The sequence below is a fragment of the Ailuropoda melanoleuca genome, chromosome 13 (assembly GCF_002007445.2).
Source record: "Ailuropoda melanoleuca isolate Jingjing chromosome 13, ASM200744v2, whole genome shotgun sequence".
NCBI lineage: Eukaryota > Metazoa > Chordata > Mammalia > Carnivora > Ursidae > Ailuropoda > Ailuropoda melanoleuca.
In genome coordinates, this window is record NC_048230.1 from 59,442,276 (window position 1) to 59,456,646 (window position 14,371).

Consider the following 14,371-nt stretch of genomic DNA (forward strand, 5'->3'; position numbering starts at 1 on the left):
CGCGCCGGGCGCGGGCCGCGTGAAGCGCGGCTGGGTGTGGAACCAGTTCTTCGTGGTGGAGGAGTACACGGGCACCGAGCCCCTGTACGTGGGCAAGGTAAAGTGAGTCCCCGCACTCGCTGCCCCGCGCCCAGGACCCCGGAGTCACCCACTGGGAGACGCTAGGGACCCCGTTCCCCCCAAGTCCCAGTCCCAGGTGCCTCCTCCCAGCCTGCGCGGGGCCTGGAGCAGACAGCAGGGTGGCGGGCTTGGCTTGCCTGCCCCCGCTCCGCGCCCTCCTCCCGTCCCCCTCCCCTGTGCATCTCAGAGCAGAGAGAACTAGTAGGTAAAACCAGGCCGGCTTGTAGCTGGATGCATGCAGAATGTAGAAACAGGTTTGCAGATCTGATCATGGCACACACATACTGTCCCCACTCTGCTTAAAATTCTTCAATAGCTTCCCATGCACTTGGGGTCAAGTTCAAATTTCACCGGGCTCCCTACAAAGATCTGGCTCCCCTGTAGCCTTACCTCCTGCCACACTCTTCCGAGTTTCAGGGCCGGGGCTCTTCTGATGGTCCTCACAGTGCCCTGCTCCTGCCACCACCCCTCCCCTCCGCCTGGGTTATTTCCTCCCCCTGCACAGGTCTGTCTCGCTCCTTCTGCTGATTACTTTATACTGAAACTCAGGTCTCCGCTCAAATGCCACATGTCCGGAGAAGCCGGCCTGACCACACCAGGCTTAGGCAGATCCCCCTGGATATGGCCATCCATCCCTGTCACGTGCCGTCCAAGGTCCCCATAGCTTTCCTTCACACTTCATTATGCATGTGTTTGTTTGATGATGCAGTTAATGTATATATTTCCTATCAGACCGTGTTTGTCTTGCTCACTGTTAAATCCAGCACCGAGCACACACATTGTTCATAAACGGTTCGTATTACATGAATGAATGAAGGAAAGCTACTTTCTCAAACTGAGTAAATGCTGGTTAATGTGGCTAAGGGTCTGTGCCTGAGGGGTATATGAAGCTAGGAAGGACTTTTGTTCAACCTTTCAATTCGTAGCTCCTCGTGGGTGTGATGCTGGAGAGGCAAAGGCAAGTAAAATCCAGCCTCTGCCATTTGGGGGCTCCCCAGAGTAGCAGAGATGCTCTGGTACGTGAAAAGCTTAGAGGTGAGCGCCTAGCACTGAGTAGGCATTCAGTAAATGGTATCTGTTGGCTGGCTTGGTGGAGGAGAACACACTTGAGCAGGGTTTTGATGTATGAGTAGGAGTTTGTTGGGCTGATGAGAAAGAAGGCGTACCTAGCCTGTGCAAAGACTTGGAGGCCTGAGGAAGCCTGGCTTAGTCAGAGACTTGTCAGCAGTTGAAGTATGGAAGTGGAGGGTGCTGGTAGGGCACAATTCTCTGGTTTCTGCCAGTCAGCCTTCTGGGAAGTTTTGGTCAGTAGAGACGGGGGAGGGGATCAACTCCGGAGTTTCCCCGGGTGCTGAATGGGTCTGAGAATTGGGAGGCTGATCAACCTGCTCAGGTCAGAGGCTCAGGGATCAGGGAGGGGAGGAAGGCCTTGGTGTAAATCTCCGGGTTTCTCTTGCAGGAAACCCCGATTTTCTCTGGTCCGACACAGTAATCCCTGGTTCTTGGCTACTTTCCCCTCCATCCATGTCCTTGCTCAAGGTCACCCGGCAAACTAGTGGCAGAGCCTAGGGCTCCCAACTGCCAGCCAGGGCCGTGAGATGGTGGGGCTGGCAGAATGGGATGAGGGGATGGGGAAGGAGGGACTTGTTCTGGCTAGGCTGTAGCCAATGCTGAGGTTACTAAGAACGCAGGCTTGGGGACCAGACGCCCCTGAGCTTCAGGCCTGCCTTAGCCAACCCAACAAGCCGTATTACCTTGAACAAGTTACGTCACCTCCCTGAACCTGTCTCTTCATCTGTAATAGGGGGGCTAAGAGAGCCCATTTCCTAGGGTTTTTGAAAGGATTAAAAAGAAAACAGCCTATAAGGTGTTCAGCCTCCAGCCTGGTTGGTGTTTCATTGTTGTTTTCTCATTTTTCCATACGAAGCACTTAATCCTTAAACTGCAAGGTAGAAATCATCCTTCCCTTTTGTAGCAAGGAAGCCGAGACTGAGAGAGGGCAAAGTCCTAGAGGGGACAAGCGACTTGACCAGGACTTGAATCCATGTATGTTGGAGGCCAGTCCCAGCCTGATTCTCCCAACCTCTCCAAGACAGCCAGGCCTGGGAGGAGGACTTGGGTCCAGGAAACCCCCAGAGAGACAGGGAAGGACTCGCACATCGGCCTCAATGTCAGCCTGGTGCTGTCAGGTACCTGAGCTCTGTGGTCTGCCCAGCAGCTGGGGCTCCGAGGCCTCCCCAGCCACCCAAGTCCTGAACTCATGAGAGAACCCGCTGCTGATTCAGCACTTTGCCCTGCATCCTGCTAACCATTAGCATCTCTAAAGCATGGGGAAACCCCATCCCTGTCTCCAGGAACCAGAGTCTGTGGCCTTAGGAAGTCCCTTCATTATAAGACCAGGAAACTGAGGCTGGAGGCAGAGAACATCAGACCAAGGTCACCCAGCAACACGGTGACAGAACCAACGCTAGAGACCAGATTTCTGGACACCAGCTTGGGTCCCAGTGCAATGTGACTGCCCTTGACCGTGAGCCAAGTATTGTGCCCAGCCCAGGTGTCTTTATTGTCCTTGGGGCAACCTCTCCTAATATCCCCGTGGCTGCCACAACCCTGTTATCCCCCACTCCATCATCTTCACCCAGAGCCCCCCTTTCTTCTTCCCAGAGCCCATCTCTGTGCAGGGAAGAAAGAGGAGTTTCCATCTCTTTGCAAACATTTGTCCAGAACACACTTCCTTTGGAAAAGTGGTAGATAGTGTGTGGTTCAAGGGAGCCACCTGGAGCCAGGCCACCAGGGCTCAAGTCCCAGCTCTGCCCCTTATTATCTCTCTGAGCCTGGCCACATTACTTAACCTCTCTCAACCTCAGGTTCCTTATCTGTTGAGCGTGGCCGTTCCTAGCCCCCCCCCCCCAGGGTTGTGGGGAGGAATCACTGAGTTAGCATATGTCAAGAGCCTAGAAGAGCAAGCGAATGCCTGGCACCTGACATGTGCCGGGTGTTAGCCTTTATAATTATAGGTCTCACCTGGTATTTCCACCAGCTTGGGCATCCTAGCTACACAGACACTCCCAACCCCTGCCCCCAACCATGAGAGCCTTCTTGGCAACCCAGCAACCCATGTCCCAGTTTCTCACCCCCAGGTGGTGGGGGTGGGAGTCGGGGAGGGGGAGGTGGTCGCTTAGCCCACCCCTCACTCTGTATTCAATAGGAATATGAGCTTGGACTTCTAAAGCCCACCTGTCCCCATGCCAGCCAAGCCCCACCTCTGTGCACACACGCATGCAGACACACACACACACACACACACACACACACTCACTCGCACCACGCTTTTCGCTCTTCTGGGGAGAAAGGACTTCTCCACGGTTTCTGTGAATTCACTGCTTCCTGGTCCCCCGCCCCAGGGAGCCGCTCGGAGCATCCGTCCTTGTCGAATTCCAAAGGTAGCTTAGCAACGGTACCATCCGCCGAGTGAACCCCGGGCGCCCAACGGTAACCTATTTTACAAGCGCCTTCTCCATCACTCACCGCCAGGCTCCTGTCGGCAGCCGCAGGAGCCGCTGGGGCCCGTGGTTGTCGCCGCGGCCCCGCACCCGCTGCTCCCTCCGCCGTCCTGCCCCCCTGGGAGGCCTGGCCCACCTTCCCGCCACCTGCCCCCAACACCCACCCTCAAAGCAACCTCCCAGATTTCCATACAATCTGGGTACTTTGACTAATCCCTTTTCTGAACTGTAATTTCCCCCGAGGCTTCTGTCAGCTGGATGTGGATTTTGTAGGATTTTTAATTTTTAAAAAAAAATAAAGATAGAATTATGGGGTCAGCACTTATGACCAACTCCTGTGGGCGGTGAGATCTATTTTAGATATACAGCAGGATTAAAGTGGGGAGGAGAGCAGATTTAATTAAGTTGCTAATATTTAAAGAAAATTGATGAACTCCTGGTTTACGAGAAGCACAGGCGTGAACAGACCCCTCATTCCGGGGGAGGCTTTTTATTTGATTTGCTTTCCGTTTAAATCCTGGACTCGTTTTATTTGCGTAGCTGCGCTGTCCGTTTAATTGTCTTTAATAAGGAAAACGTACTTCTGCTCGCATTTAATTTTGATTTAATTAGGAGGAAGTAATTAATGGCCTCGTAAATCCCATTTTTCAGTTCCCCCCCGGGATGAGAAGCCATCACTCTTGTGTTTTTCATGTTGTTTATGATCTAGGGCTGGGGCCTGAGGAGGGGGGAGATCTCTCCTGGGGCTGTCCACACTTGATAGCGGTGGAAGGAACCCAAGATGTGGAGTCAGGTTTCAGGCTTGCCTCTTGCTGGCTGGGTGACTCTAGGGAAGATACAGGCCGTCTCTGATCCTCAGCTTGCCAACCTGTGCCGTAGGGAGAGAATGACCTCTGATTCGCAAGATCCTAATGAGACATCAATGAGGTTTCAGTGAAGCGTCTAGAAGTGTATCTAGTGACTCTTCTCTCCAGTCTAGCTCAAGTGTACCTGGGATTTAACAGTGACTGGATCCTCCAGAAATCCCAGAAAAAGCAGGTGGGGGAATTTTAGTGACTGTTGTATATTTCATTCTTCATTTATCTGATATGTTTGGTGCCCTGCCTTGTCCCAGGTACTGGGTAGAAGGAAACGAACAGCCATATGCTTGGTCCTCAAGGAGCTCACGTCTCACACTCGCACGTGCATGTACTCTTACACACACACACTCAACTCTCAGTTCCTCCGGTATTTACTCTGCAGGCATACTCAGGACACCTATGTGGGCTAGGCATGGGAAGTTCAGACAGGCATGAATCAAAGTTAGTCCAAACCCTTGAGGCCCTGGACAGCTGGGGAGACAGATGTGCAATACTGAGGTGTTACAGGGGAGTGTGGGGCTGAGGGGAGTGTGTGGGGGACAGGATGAAGGCTCTTCAACCAAATGGCAAGGGGGGCAGCCGAGAGGACTGCCTGAAGGAGACAGCCGAGTTTAAGACAGGAAGGTACCAGATGATGCCTCTGTCTCTCCAGTGGGTCAGGATTTCAACCTACGGTCTCGTGTCAGGAGATGGGGGGATAAAGTGGGTGACCCTCAGTCCCTCCTGAGCCCAGGGTGGGAAAAGGAGAGGGAACTGATCTGCACCGAGCACCCACTTTGTGCCAGGAGTTTCCACACGTTATCTTATGAATTGTCGGAACGCGTGGGAGCCATATCGTGTCCTTTACGGATGAGAAGACTGAGGCTCAGAGAAGCGTAGCCTATCTGGCTCAGGGCCAGGTCCCAGGCCGGAGGCAAAGCCTAAGCTGGCACCCAGCTGTTCCTGATCCCGAAGCCCATCACCTCTCCTGACTTGTGATTAGCAGTCCTTTTCCAAATGATGGAGCAGAGGCTCGGGTAGAAGAGGCTGCCTGTGACTGTGGCGGGTTCAAGGCAAAAGGTGTGTCCGGGCCTCTCCCCCAGACAGACTGACAGACCCACAGAGGCTGCAGACAGACCAACTGCATGTAGGAGTCAAACAGATGTAGGCCCAGCTCAGTGTCATCACCTGGAAAGGGGGATATGGGGGATACCTTGACATGTGCTCCAACATTAAATTAGATTTCTGCAGAGGCCCGCAACACACCTGGCACGTGGTAGGCGCTCCATAAACAAGAGCGCCGTCCTCCAGCCTCCACTCACAGCTGAGAGTCTTGGGAAAAGTCCTTCTGGGGGTAGAGATGCAGGCACACCCTCTTCATCCTGGAGCCAGGACTCGAGGAGGCAGGGCACGCAGCTCCAGCCCAGACCCACAGCTCCAAGCTCTGAGCTCCTGCCCTCCCTCCCCCACCCGGTCAGCCCTGTCTGACTCTGCAGTCCCCAGGGAGTGGCTACTGGGCCACCGCGTGAGGCTATGTCATCCTTCACAGAAGAAGAACATTGGTGACATCACCGTTGGTTCCACTCTCTCCTCCCCCACTCCTCACTCATGAGTGATCCCTGTCCGGGGTCTGAGTTCACATGTAAGTAAGGTCTGGAGGGACCCTGATAGGGACCCAGGGGGGCAGAAAGGGAAGGCAACAATGGTCTACCAAGCATTAGGTCATTACAAACACGCTCTCATTGAGTCCTCACCGCACCTGTGCCAGGGAGGGCTTGATCTAATTTCTCAGGTGGGAAAACAGGAAGAAGGAATCAGCCCATGATCACAACATTAGTGCGTGATGGGATCAGGAGATTGGCCTCCCGAACTCAGCTCTGGGATGCAGCAGGTGACTCCCCCTCTCTGGATTCCCATTTTCTCATCTGAGAAATGGGAAGAACAATGTTTCATAGGGCAGAGGTGAAAACGGATAAGATTATCGCTGTTAAGCGTCCCCCCACATGCTGACAGTATAAGCAGACGCCGGTTCTGATTGGAAAGCAGGGCAAGGCGCTGGAGGAGGGGACAAGTTCACCCTCTCCTATCCCCACATCCCCTCCCCGCCCGCCGCCCCCGGGCCAAGGTGGAGGGAAAGCATAAACAGCAAACAGGAGAGACAGGTCTCCTCATCCCCACACTGCCAATGATTCAGGGCTGACGTCCTGAGATAATTTTATTGGGGGCATTAAACTGAGTTATGAGGTTTTTACAATCCAGCCACTTATGAGAAATCTATTAACAGTAACTGGACAGGAAGAAGGCTTCTCAGTGGAGCCCAGAACGGGCATTAATTGGGGCAATCTATAACAGGACGGGGACCCGGGAAGGTTCCACCAGACGCCTCCATTTACTCCCCGCAATTTCTGCTGAGAATCAGCAGACTCGCCAAAAAGAGAGAGATGCCCATTAATCGGCTAATGAAATATGAAAATGTTTATGGGCCATTCAATCTTCCAAATGGCACTTCTATAATCCACCTTTCAGACACAGAGTTCCACCAGCAGAATTTATACCCGGGCTCCTCCTGTATGGCAAGGGGTGGGTTTTCATCCCCATTCGTGACGACTTCATTGGCACCTGTTGTCCTGCTGAGTGGGCTGGGGTATGTGGCATCCTGGTCCGAGAAAGGGGCTTTAGGGATTCTCTCACTCACGCTCCATCTCTGTGGAAGCTTAGAGTAGAGCAGGGGCCCACCCAAGGTCACCAGCTTCATCAGATGCTTTTCCCTCTGCTTAGAGCTGCCTTGGGAATTTGGGCATCGGAGGATCAGGACCTAGGTGTTTCTATCTGGGAGAACAGTCCTGCTACTGCTTCCTTGCCTTATCTCAGTTCAGTGAGAACAGCCTGGGATTTGGAGCCTGACGGTGCCTGGATTAAATCTCAGTTATATATAGCTAACATTTAGTAAATAATATAATAGTAACGATAGCTACCATTTATTGGACCCTTATTATGTCTCAGGCGGGCTGATTTTCAGCCAGTACATACCAGTGTCATTTTGCCAGTCTTTAAGATAGTGAAAAAGCTCCCCACCTGCGGTAAATGGTCTCTCTCCTCTCCCTCACCCCAGTTCCCTCAGCTCCCCGGACCTCTCCGTGATTCAGCAGCCAGAGGGTCCTGCCTGGCCCAGCCAGGGCCCTGCTGCAGTACGACTCTGTGGCAGTGCCCCTGCCGGGCTGGCTGGTAAATTTCGTGTGTCCTGTGCTGCCAGACAGGTGCTAGTGCCTTCTGTACTTTAAACTTTTTTTTTGTAAGAACTCTGAATAGATAAGTACGTGAATTGCTTAGCACAGTGCCTGGGATAGAGTAGGTGTTCCTTCAATGTGCCTTCCCTTTCCTCCCCTCTCCCTTCACCCCTGTCCCCACCACCTACCAAACTCAGAGTCTGGGGGGTGGGGTTGGACCCATAACTCAGAGTGGGGTCAGAGACAGCCCTTAGGAAGCTAGAAATGCAAACTCCCTGGCCCCGCCGCAGACCCACTGACCCTCCTCCCTGCCTCCCCAGATCCACTCGGACTCTGACGAGGGTGACGGGGCCATCAAGTACACCATCTCGGGCGAGGGTGCTGGGACCATCTTCCTGATCGATGAGCTGACGGGAGACATCCATGCCATGGAGCGCCTGGACCGTGAGCAGAAAACTTTCTACACACTGCGGGCTCAGGCTCGGGATCGTGCCACCAACCGCCTGCTAGAGCCCGAGTCGGAGTTCATCATCAAGGTGCAGGATATCAACGACAGCGAGCCCCGCTTCCTGCATGGCCCGTACATTGGAAGCGTGGCTGAGCTCTCACCCACAGGTGGGCAGCAGGCTCTGGGGGCGCCGGGCTGAGCCAGGGGCTGGGGTGAGGGGGCTCCTAGGTTCCGAGTGAGAGCCTGCTGTGGGGACTGGCTGATAATCTGGGGAGAGGCAGGAGAGACAGAAACTGCTGCCCCAGGCAGGGGGGTACAGGCATGAGCCCACGTGCCCACACATACTCAGGCATAGGGATGACACGGTCATAGCGGCACACCCGGACAAAGGCACACACGTGACCTCAGGCACATACATGGACACCATCCCCACATGGACATGGACCTACGTGTGGCCACAGCAACACCCTTGGACGTGGTCACCCCCGCGGGCCCAGCCCCACTTACAGGCTCAGCTGCCCACCTGTATGCAGCCCTTGCCCAGAGTTCAGCTCCACACAGACTTCGCACAGCCCTTGGCCACAAGCCCACACGGGTGCTGGCACAACTGAACACGGGCCCGCGTACAGCTGGAAAGAACCAGAGTGGAACACAGCTGGAACGAGGCCCAAGCACACGACCAGACATAGCTTCACACCCAACAGAGCCCCGTACAACGCCCCTCAGGAAACAGCCCCCCACACGGACGGAGCTTATGCACAGACACGGCCACCTACACAGCCACAGGCCAGAGCCACGAACAGACATGACCCTCCCGGGGCCAGGCTCCACCAGAGTGTAGCCACACAGGGATGAGCACAGTGACAGAGCCAACAGCATCCAGACAGCTTCGTTCTCTGCCCGCGGGAGACCCCAACACCCCAAGACCCAGCCCCTTGGGAACACAGGTTCACAGAGACGGCTAAGCCCCAGACACAGGTCAGCCGCATGTAGCCGGGCATGGCCGCTAGTGTGCAGGGGCGCTGGGGACACGCCATGATATGGGAAAGCCAGGAGCCCACACACCAGAGCCCCCATGTGCGAGAAGACCTCAGGCGAGGCCACACTCCGAAGCTCACTTTCCCTTAGCGGCGGGACAGTGAGGTGAAAGGTTGGATGAATATGCCTGCTCCCACGGTGGGGCCCACTTAACCCCAGGGCTCCTGGGAGAAGCCGGAGTCATGGGCAGGGGGCACAGCCATCTTCTTCCCCACGGGGTTAGCCCAAGCACCCGCACGCCAGGCTGGGCAGAGAGCAGTGGCCCTCAGTCCTAGACACCTCATTCCATCCCTGGCGCACTGTGGTCGAGGGCTCAGGGCTGCCCCTCTCTGGGCCTCCCAGTTCTACTGATGCATGTCAGAGGCAGGGGGGGTCTGAGCTCATGGGAGAGGGTGCAGTCAGCCCCCACTTCCCCTCAATCTTGGGCTAAATCTGGCAGATTGGTGGGTAGAGAGCCGGCAGCCAGCGAGGGAGAGGAAGAAGTGGACCAGAAATATGGGTGGGTACAGAGGGACGATGGGAGGACAGGGAACAGTGAGGGCAGGGATGTGGGTGCAGGCTGGTGCGTGCATGCACACACACACACAGGTGCACACGTGTGCATGTACATGGCTAGTCCAATGGCACTTCAAGCCTGTGCATGCATGTGACACACTCTATGTCTGTTTGAGTGTCTCCGTGTATTCATTTGACAAGTATGCACGAGGACCTACTATGTGCTGGGCACTGGGAACATGGCGTTGAAGAGGCAGACAAGCCCCCCTCTCATGGAGGGTACCTTCTGGCTGAGGAAGACAGGCAGTAAGCGAGTAAACAAACAGGTTCATTGGGCTGGAAAGGCTTCTCTGAGGAGGTGACAATGAAACGGAGACCTGAGAAAAGTGAAGGGTGGGCCCTAGGGGAAGAGCATTCCCTGCAAAGGCCCCGAGGACAAGTGGAGAGGCGATCAGATTGTGCAGCTCTGGGGACCAGAGTCAGGGCTCTGCCTTTTGTTCGGAGCAAGCTGGGCAGTCAGCAAAGAGCCTTTTTCAGAAGAGTGACATGGTCTGACTTAGTTTCAACAGGATCCCATGCTGTTCTGTGAAGATCAGCTGGTGGCGGGGTTGGGGTGCAGGGCAAGGACAGAAGCAGGGGAGTATACTGTGATTACGTGGGTGGGAAAGGATGGTGGCATGGAACAAGTTGGGGCCACTATGGGTAGTGAGAAGAGGTCGACTTTGGGATATATTTTAAAAGTAAAGCCAGAAGCATTTGCTAATGGATGGGATGTGGGGTGTGAGAGAAAAACATTTCAGGGGTGACTACCGAGGTGTTGACTTGGGCAATTAAATAGATGGGATTTCCATTTGCTGAGATGGGAGGAGCAGTGGGAGAAGCCCATCTTGGGGATGGAGGGAAATCGGGAGTTTGGTTTCAGTCGTGCTGAAGTTGGAAGCACTTATTAGACAGCCTGCAAAAGGCACTTCCCTCTACAGGTTCAGTGGAGAGATCATCGGAAGTTGTCAGTAGCAAAGACCCATGGACTTTCGGGGCCTAATGATTACTTAGAAATCAATTTTGCAAATGGGGAAACCAAGGCTCAGAGGGGTGGTGATGTGTCCAAGGTGACACAGCAAGTCAGGGGCAGCTCAAGCCCCCGTCCAGCAGCCCCTACTCACCGACTCAAACCCTGGCCCTCTCTCTGTTCATCCCAAATGGACCTGCACATTTCCACATGGAAAAGGCCAGAAAGGTGACACGAGGTGAGGCTGGAGAAGGAAGCAAGAGCCATACTCGAGGACTTGAGGGAATCATGGAACCTGGGAAAGGCTTAAGCAAAGGAGCCATGTGGGCGGACATCCATTTTAGAGAGCTCCCTCTACTACAGTTTGGAGAACAGGTGGGGACAGGGGACCCCAGAGGGAGCCATCCACCGGGTGCTCGTCCATCACTTCACTCCCACTTCAACCCTGAGAGGTGGCGGGACTGATGATGGCATCCCCATGGAACAGATGGGAACACTGAGGCTCAGAGGGGAGAAAATGTGCCCACCGNAGGGAGCCATCCACCGGGTGCTCGTCCATCACTTCACTCCCACTTCAACCCTGAGAGGTGGCGGGACTGATGGTGGCATCCTCATGGAACAGATGGGAACACTGAGGCTCAGAGGGAGAAAATGTGCCCACCATCACATAGCAAGTCAGTGACTGAGCAAGTCAAGGCTTGGCTCTAAGACTGTTGGAGTGGCAAGACTCCTTGCATCACACTTGGGGGAACTGAGGCCAAGAGAAGGGCAAGGACACATTCAAGGTCACCCAGATTGTAGGAGGCAGAGCCATCCCCCAAGTTCATGAGAATCAATCAGCCTGAGGAACCCCTGCCCTGCCTCACGTTCCCCTCCCAGCCCACTGACTCTGACATTCAGCTCAGAAAGAGTCAGGCATTGGATTCAACTCGGACAAGCCAAGGAACCCAGGAGGGGGAGGGAGGAAGCAGAAATTAAATGAGTTTATTTCATTTAAGCAACTTTTTGAAGAGGAAGCAAATCTGACACCGGGGTGCTCGTGGAGACTCCAGGCAGCTTTGATAATCAGTCACAATTACCGAGTCTCCTGATCTGGGCTGAGGAGGGCGGGGCCGACACGCGGCACTGGGGTCTGGGCAGCTTCGGAGATCAGAGGGAGCAGGGACACAGCTTGGGACATGAAAGGCAGCAGTGCTCGCAAATTAAACCACTCACAGCTTTAAAAGGAAGGGAAGTGTGCCGGGGGCTTCTGATGAGCCACGCTTCTGAGGAGGGGCGCGCCAGCCCAGCTGAACATAATGCAACCAAGCAGGTCCCGCAGCTGCCAGTCAGGAGGCCTGGCTCCCCACACGACCTTGGGTGAGTCCCTGCCTCTCTCTGGGCACCAGGTTCCCTTCGAAATATTGAAGGGGTTCATTCATGCAACAGATGTTTATGGAGTGTGTACTCTGTGCCAGGCACTGTTCCAGGCACTGGGGATTCTTAGGAAGCCTAGGTACAGAGCTGGGAGACAGGCGGGAAAGAAAGAAACAAGCCAATAAATTACAGGCCCTGAGGTATAAGTGCTGTGAAACCGAGGGAATTTGGCATTTTATTGGGGGAGTGCTATTTTAGATAGAGGAGTCAGGGAGGGCCTTTCTTTACAAAAAAGGACATTGGAACAAAGATCTGAAGGAACCAAGGAGCTATGTGAAACAGTGGTTTTCATACTTTATTGTGCATCCACATTACTGGGAGGGCTTGTTAAAATACAGATTGATGCCCCTTTCCCCCCGGGGTTTCTGATTCAGCATGTCTGGCTATTAGAAATGTTTGCATTTTTAATAAATTCCATGGTGATGCTGCTGTTGCTGACTCAGGGACCACACTTGGAGAATCACTAAGCTGGAGGAAGAATGTACAGGCAGCGGAAACAGCAAGTGCAAAGGTCCTGAGGCATAGTGTGTTTGTCACGTATGAGGAATAACAAGGGGTCAGTGTCGGTGTAGAGAGGAGTAAGTGAGGTGGGGAGAGTGTCCAATGAGATCAAAAGAGGTACTGGAAACTGGATCACATAGGACCTTGTAGCCATTGAAAGGATTTTGGTTGTACTCTGAGTGAGATACAGAGTCAATGAGTGATGTGATCCAACTTATACTTTTAAAGGCTGACTTGTTGGCCACCATGTTGAAAATGGACTATAAGGGACAAGGTTGGAAGTAGGGAGATCAGTGAGGAGGCAGCTGCAATCGTGTGGGCAAAAGGTGATGCTGACTCAGACCAGTGTAGGAGGTGAGAAGGTGTGGTATTCTGGATGTTTGTTGAAGGTAGAGCCAACTGGGCTTGTGAGGGACTGGATATGGCGAGTAAGAGAGAGACAAGGCAAGGATGATGTTGACGTGTGTGGCCTGAGCAGCTGGATGGATGGAGCTGCCGAGATGGGGAATGCTCCAGGCAGAGCAAGATGACAGCACAAAATTAAGACTCTTGGGCATGTTAAGATTGAGATGTCTACTAGAAATCCAAGTGGAGTTGTCAAGGGAGCAGTTGGGTCTCTGAGTCTGGAGGTCAGGAGCACTATCAGGGTGAGAGATACATTTTTGAAAGTCATCAGCAGAGAGAAGGAACTTAAAGCTGAGGGCTAGATGAAACCAACAAGAGAGTGGGTTTTGAGAAAAGAGAGTTAGACTAGACAATCTCTACTAAGAGAGATTGTTGGGGGCACCAGACCCCTTCCCACCAGTGTCACAACCTGACCAGTGGACAGCAAGATTTCACAGGGCTTTCCTGCCCAGTTCAAGTCTACCTACTTATTAATGCCAACTATGTGTAAGACGATGTGCTTGGCACTGTTGAGGATACAGAAATGAGAAGTTCAATCCAACACACATCTATTAGCCACTGCTTTATTCCGGGCACTGCAGGGGATGTAAAGATAAGTAATTGAATTAAATCCACAAATGTTTATTAGCACCCATTATGTACAAGGCCTCCAGTGTACTTGGCTCTGTAGGGGTTTCAAAGATGAGTCACCTAACTTAGCAAACATTTATTAGCACCTACTTTATATATATATATAGCCCCAAGGGGAGAGAAAAATAAGCAGTTGCTTTCAAATCAATAAACATGTATTAGTGCCTACTTTGTACGTGGCACTTTGCTAGATATGTAGGGGATGCAAAGATGAGCAAGACCCTCCCCGGACCTCAAAGTGGTGGCAGATCAGTTTCACCTCTGGGGCCAACTCTGGTCAATTGGTAGCGACTGTAGGGTTGTGCTGAGAAGGAGTCTGAGGCCCCCCATTCAAGGTCAGGAGAAAACGCCGCAATGGATTAGTGATGTCTGCTGCGAGCAAAGGCAAGAGAATGGGGTGGTTTATTTGGCATAGGACTAGCATTGTTGGACCATGGGATTGGGGCTCAACGGGCCATGGAAATGGGCAGGGGTTCTACCAGAGCGGGGTTCCCATGTATTCCAGTTCCTCTGTGAGCAGTGTCTTTAACAGACAGAAAAGGGCTGTTTTGTAGTACAGTCTGCACTTCTTGGGACATTTACTAAATAACAGCTGTCAGCCAACACTGCTTTCACAGAGCTATTTCCCTTTATTCTCAACAATCCTGGGGAATAAGCAGGGCAGGTATTACTGTCCTCATTTAACCAATGAGGAAATAAATGCAGAGGGAGATAAAGTAACTTGCCTGAGTTTCCAGAGC

General features: G+C 53.2%; 1 protein-coding gene across 1 annotated transcript in view; it reads left to right on the forward strand.

Annotated features, from left to right (window-relative positions):
• CDH22 (cadherin 22) overlaps positions 1 to 14,371 on the forward strand; it is an 83,295-nt gene that overhangs the window by 16,853 nt on the left and 52,071 nt on the right. Inside the window, 2 exon segments of the mRNA XM_034641584.1 lie at positions 2 to 97; positions 8,010 to 8,304. Of these exon segments, the coding sequence (XP_034497475.1) occupies positions 2 to 97; positions 8,010 to 8,304 (391 nt within the window).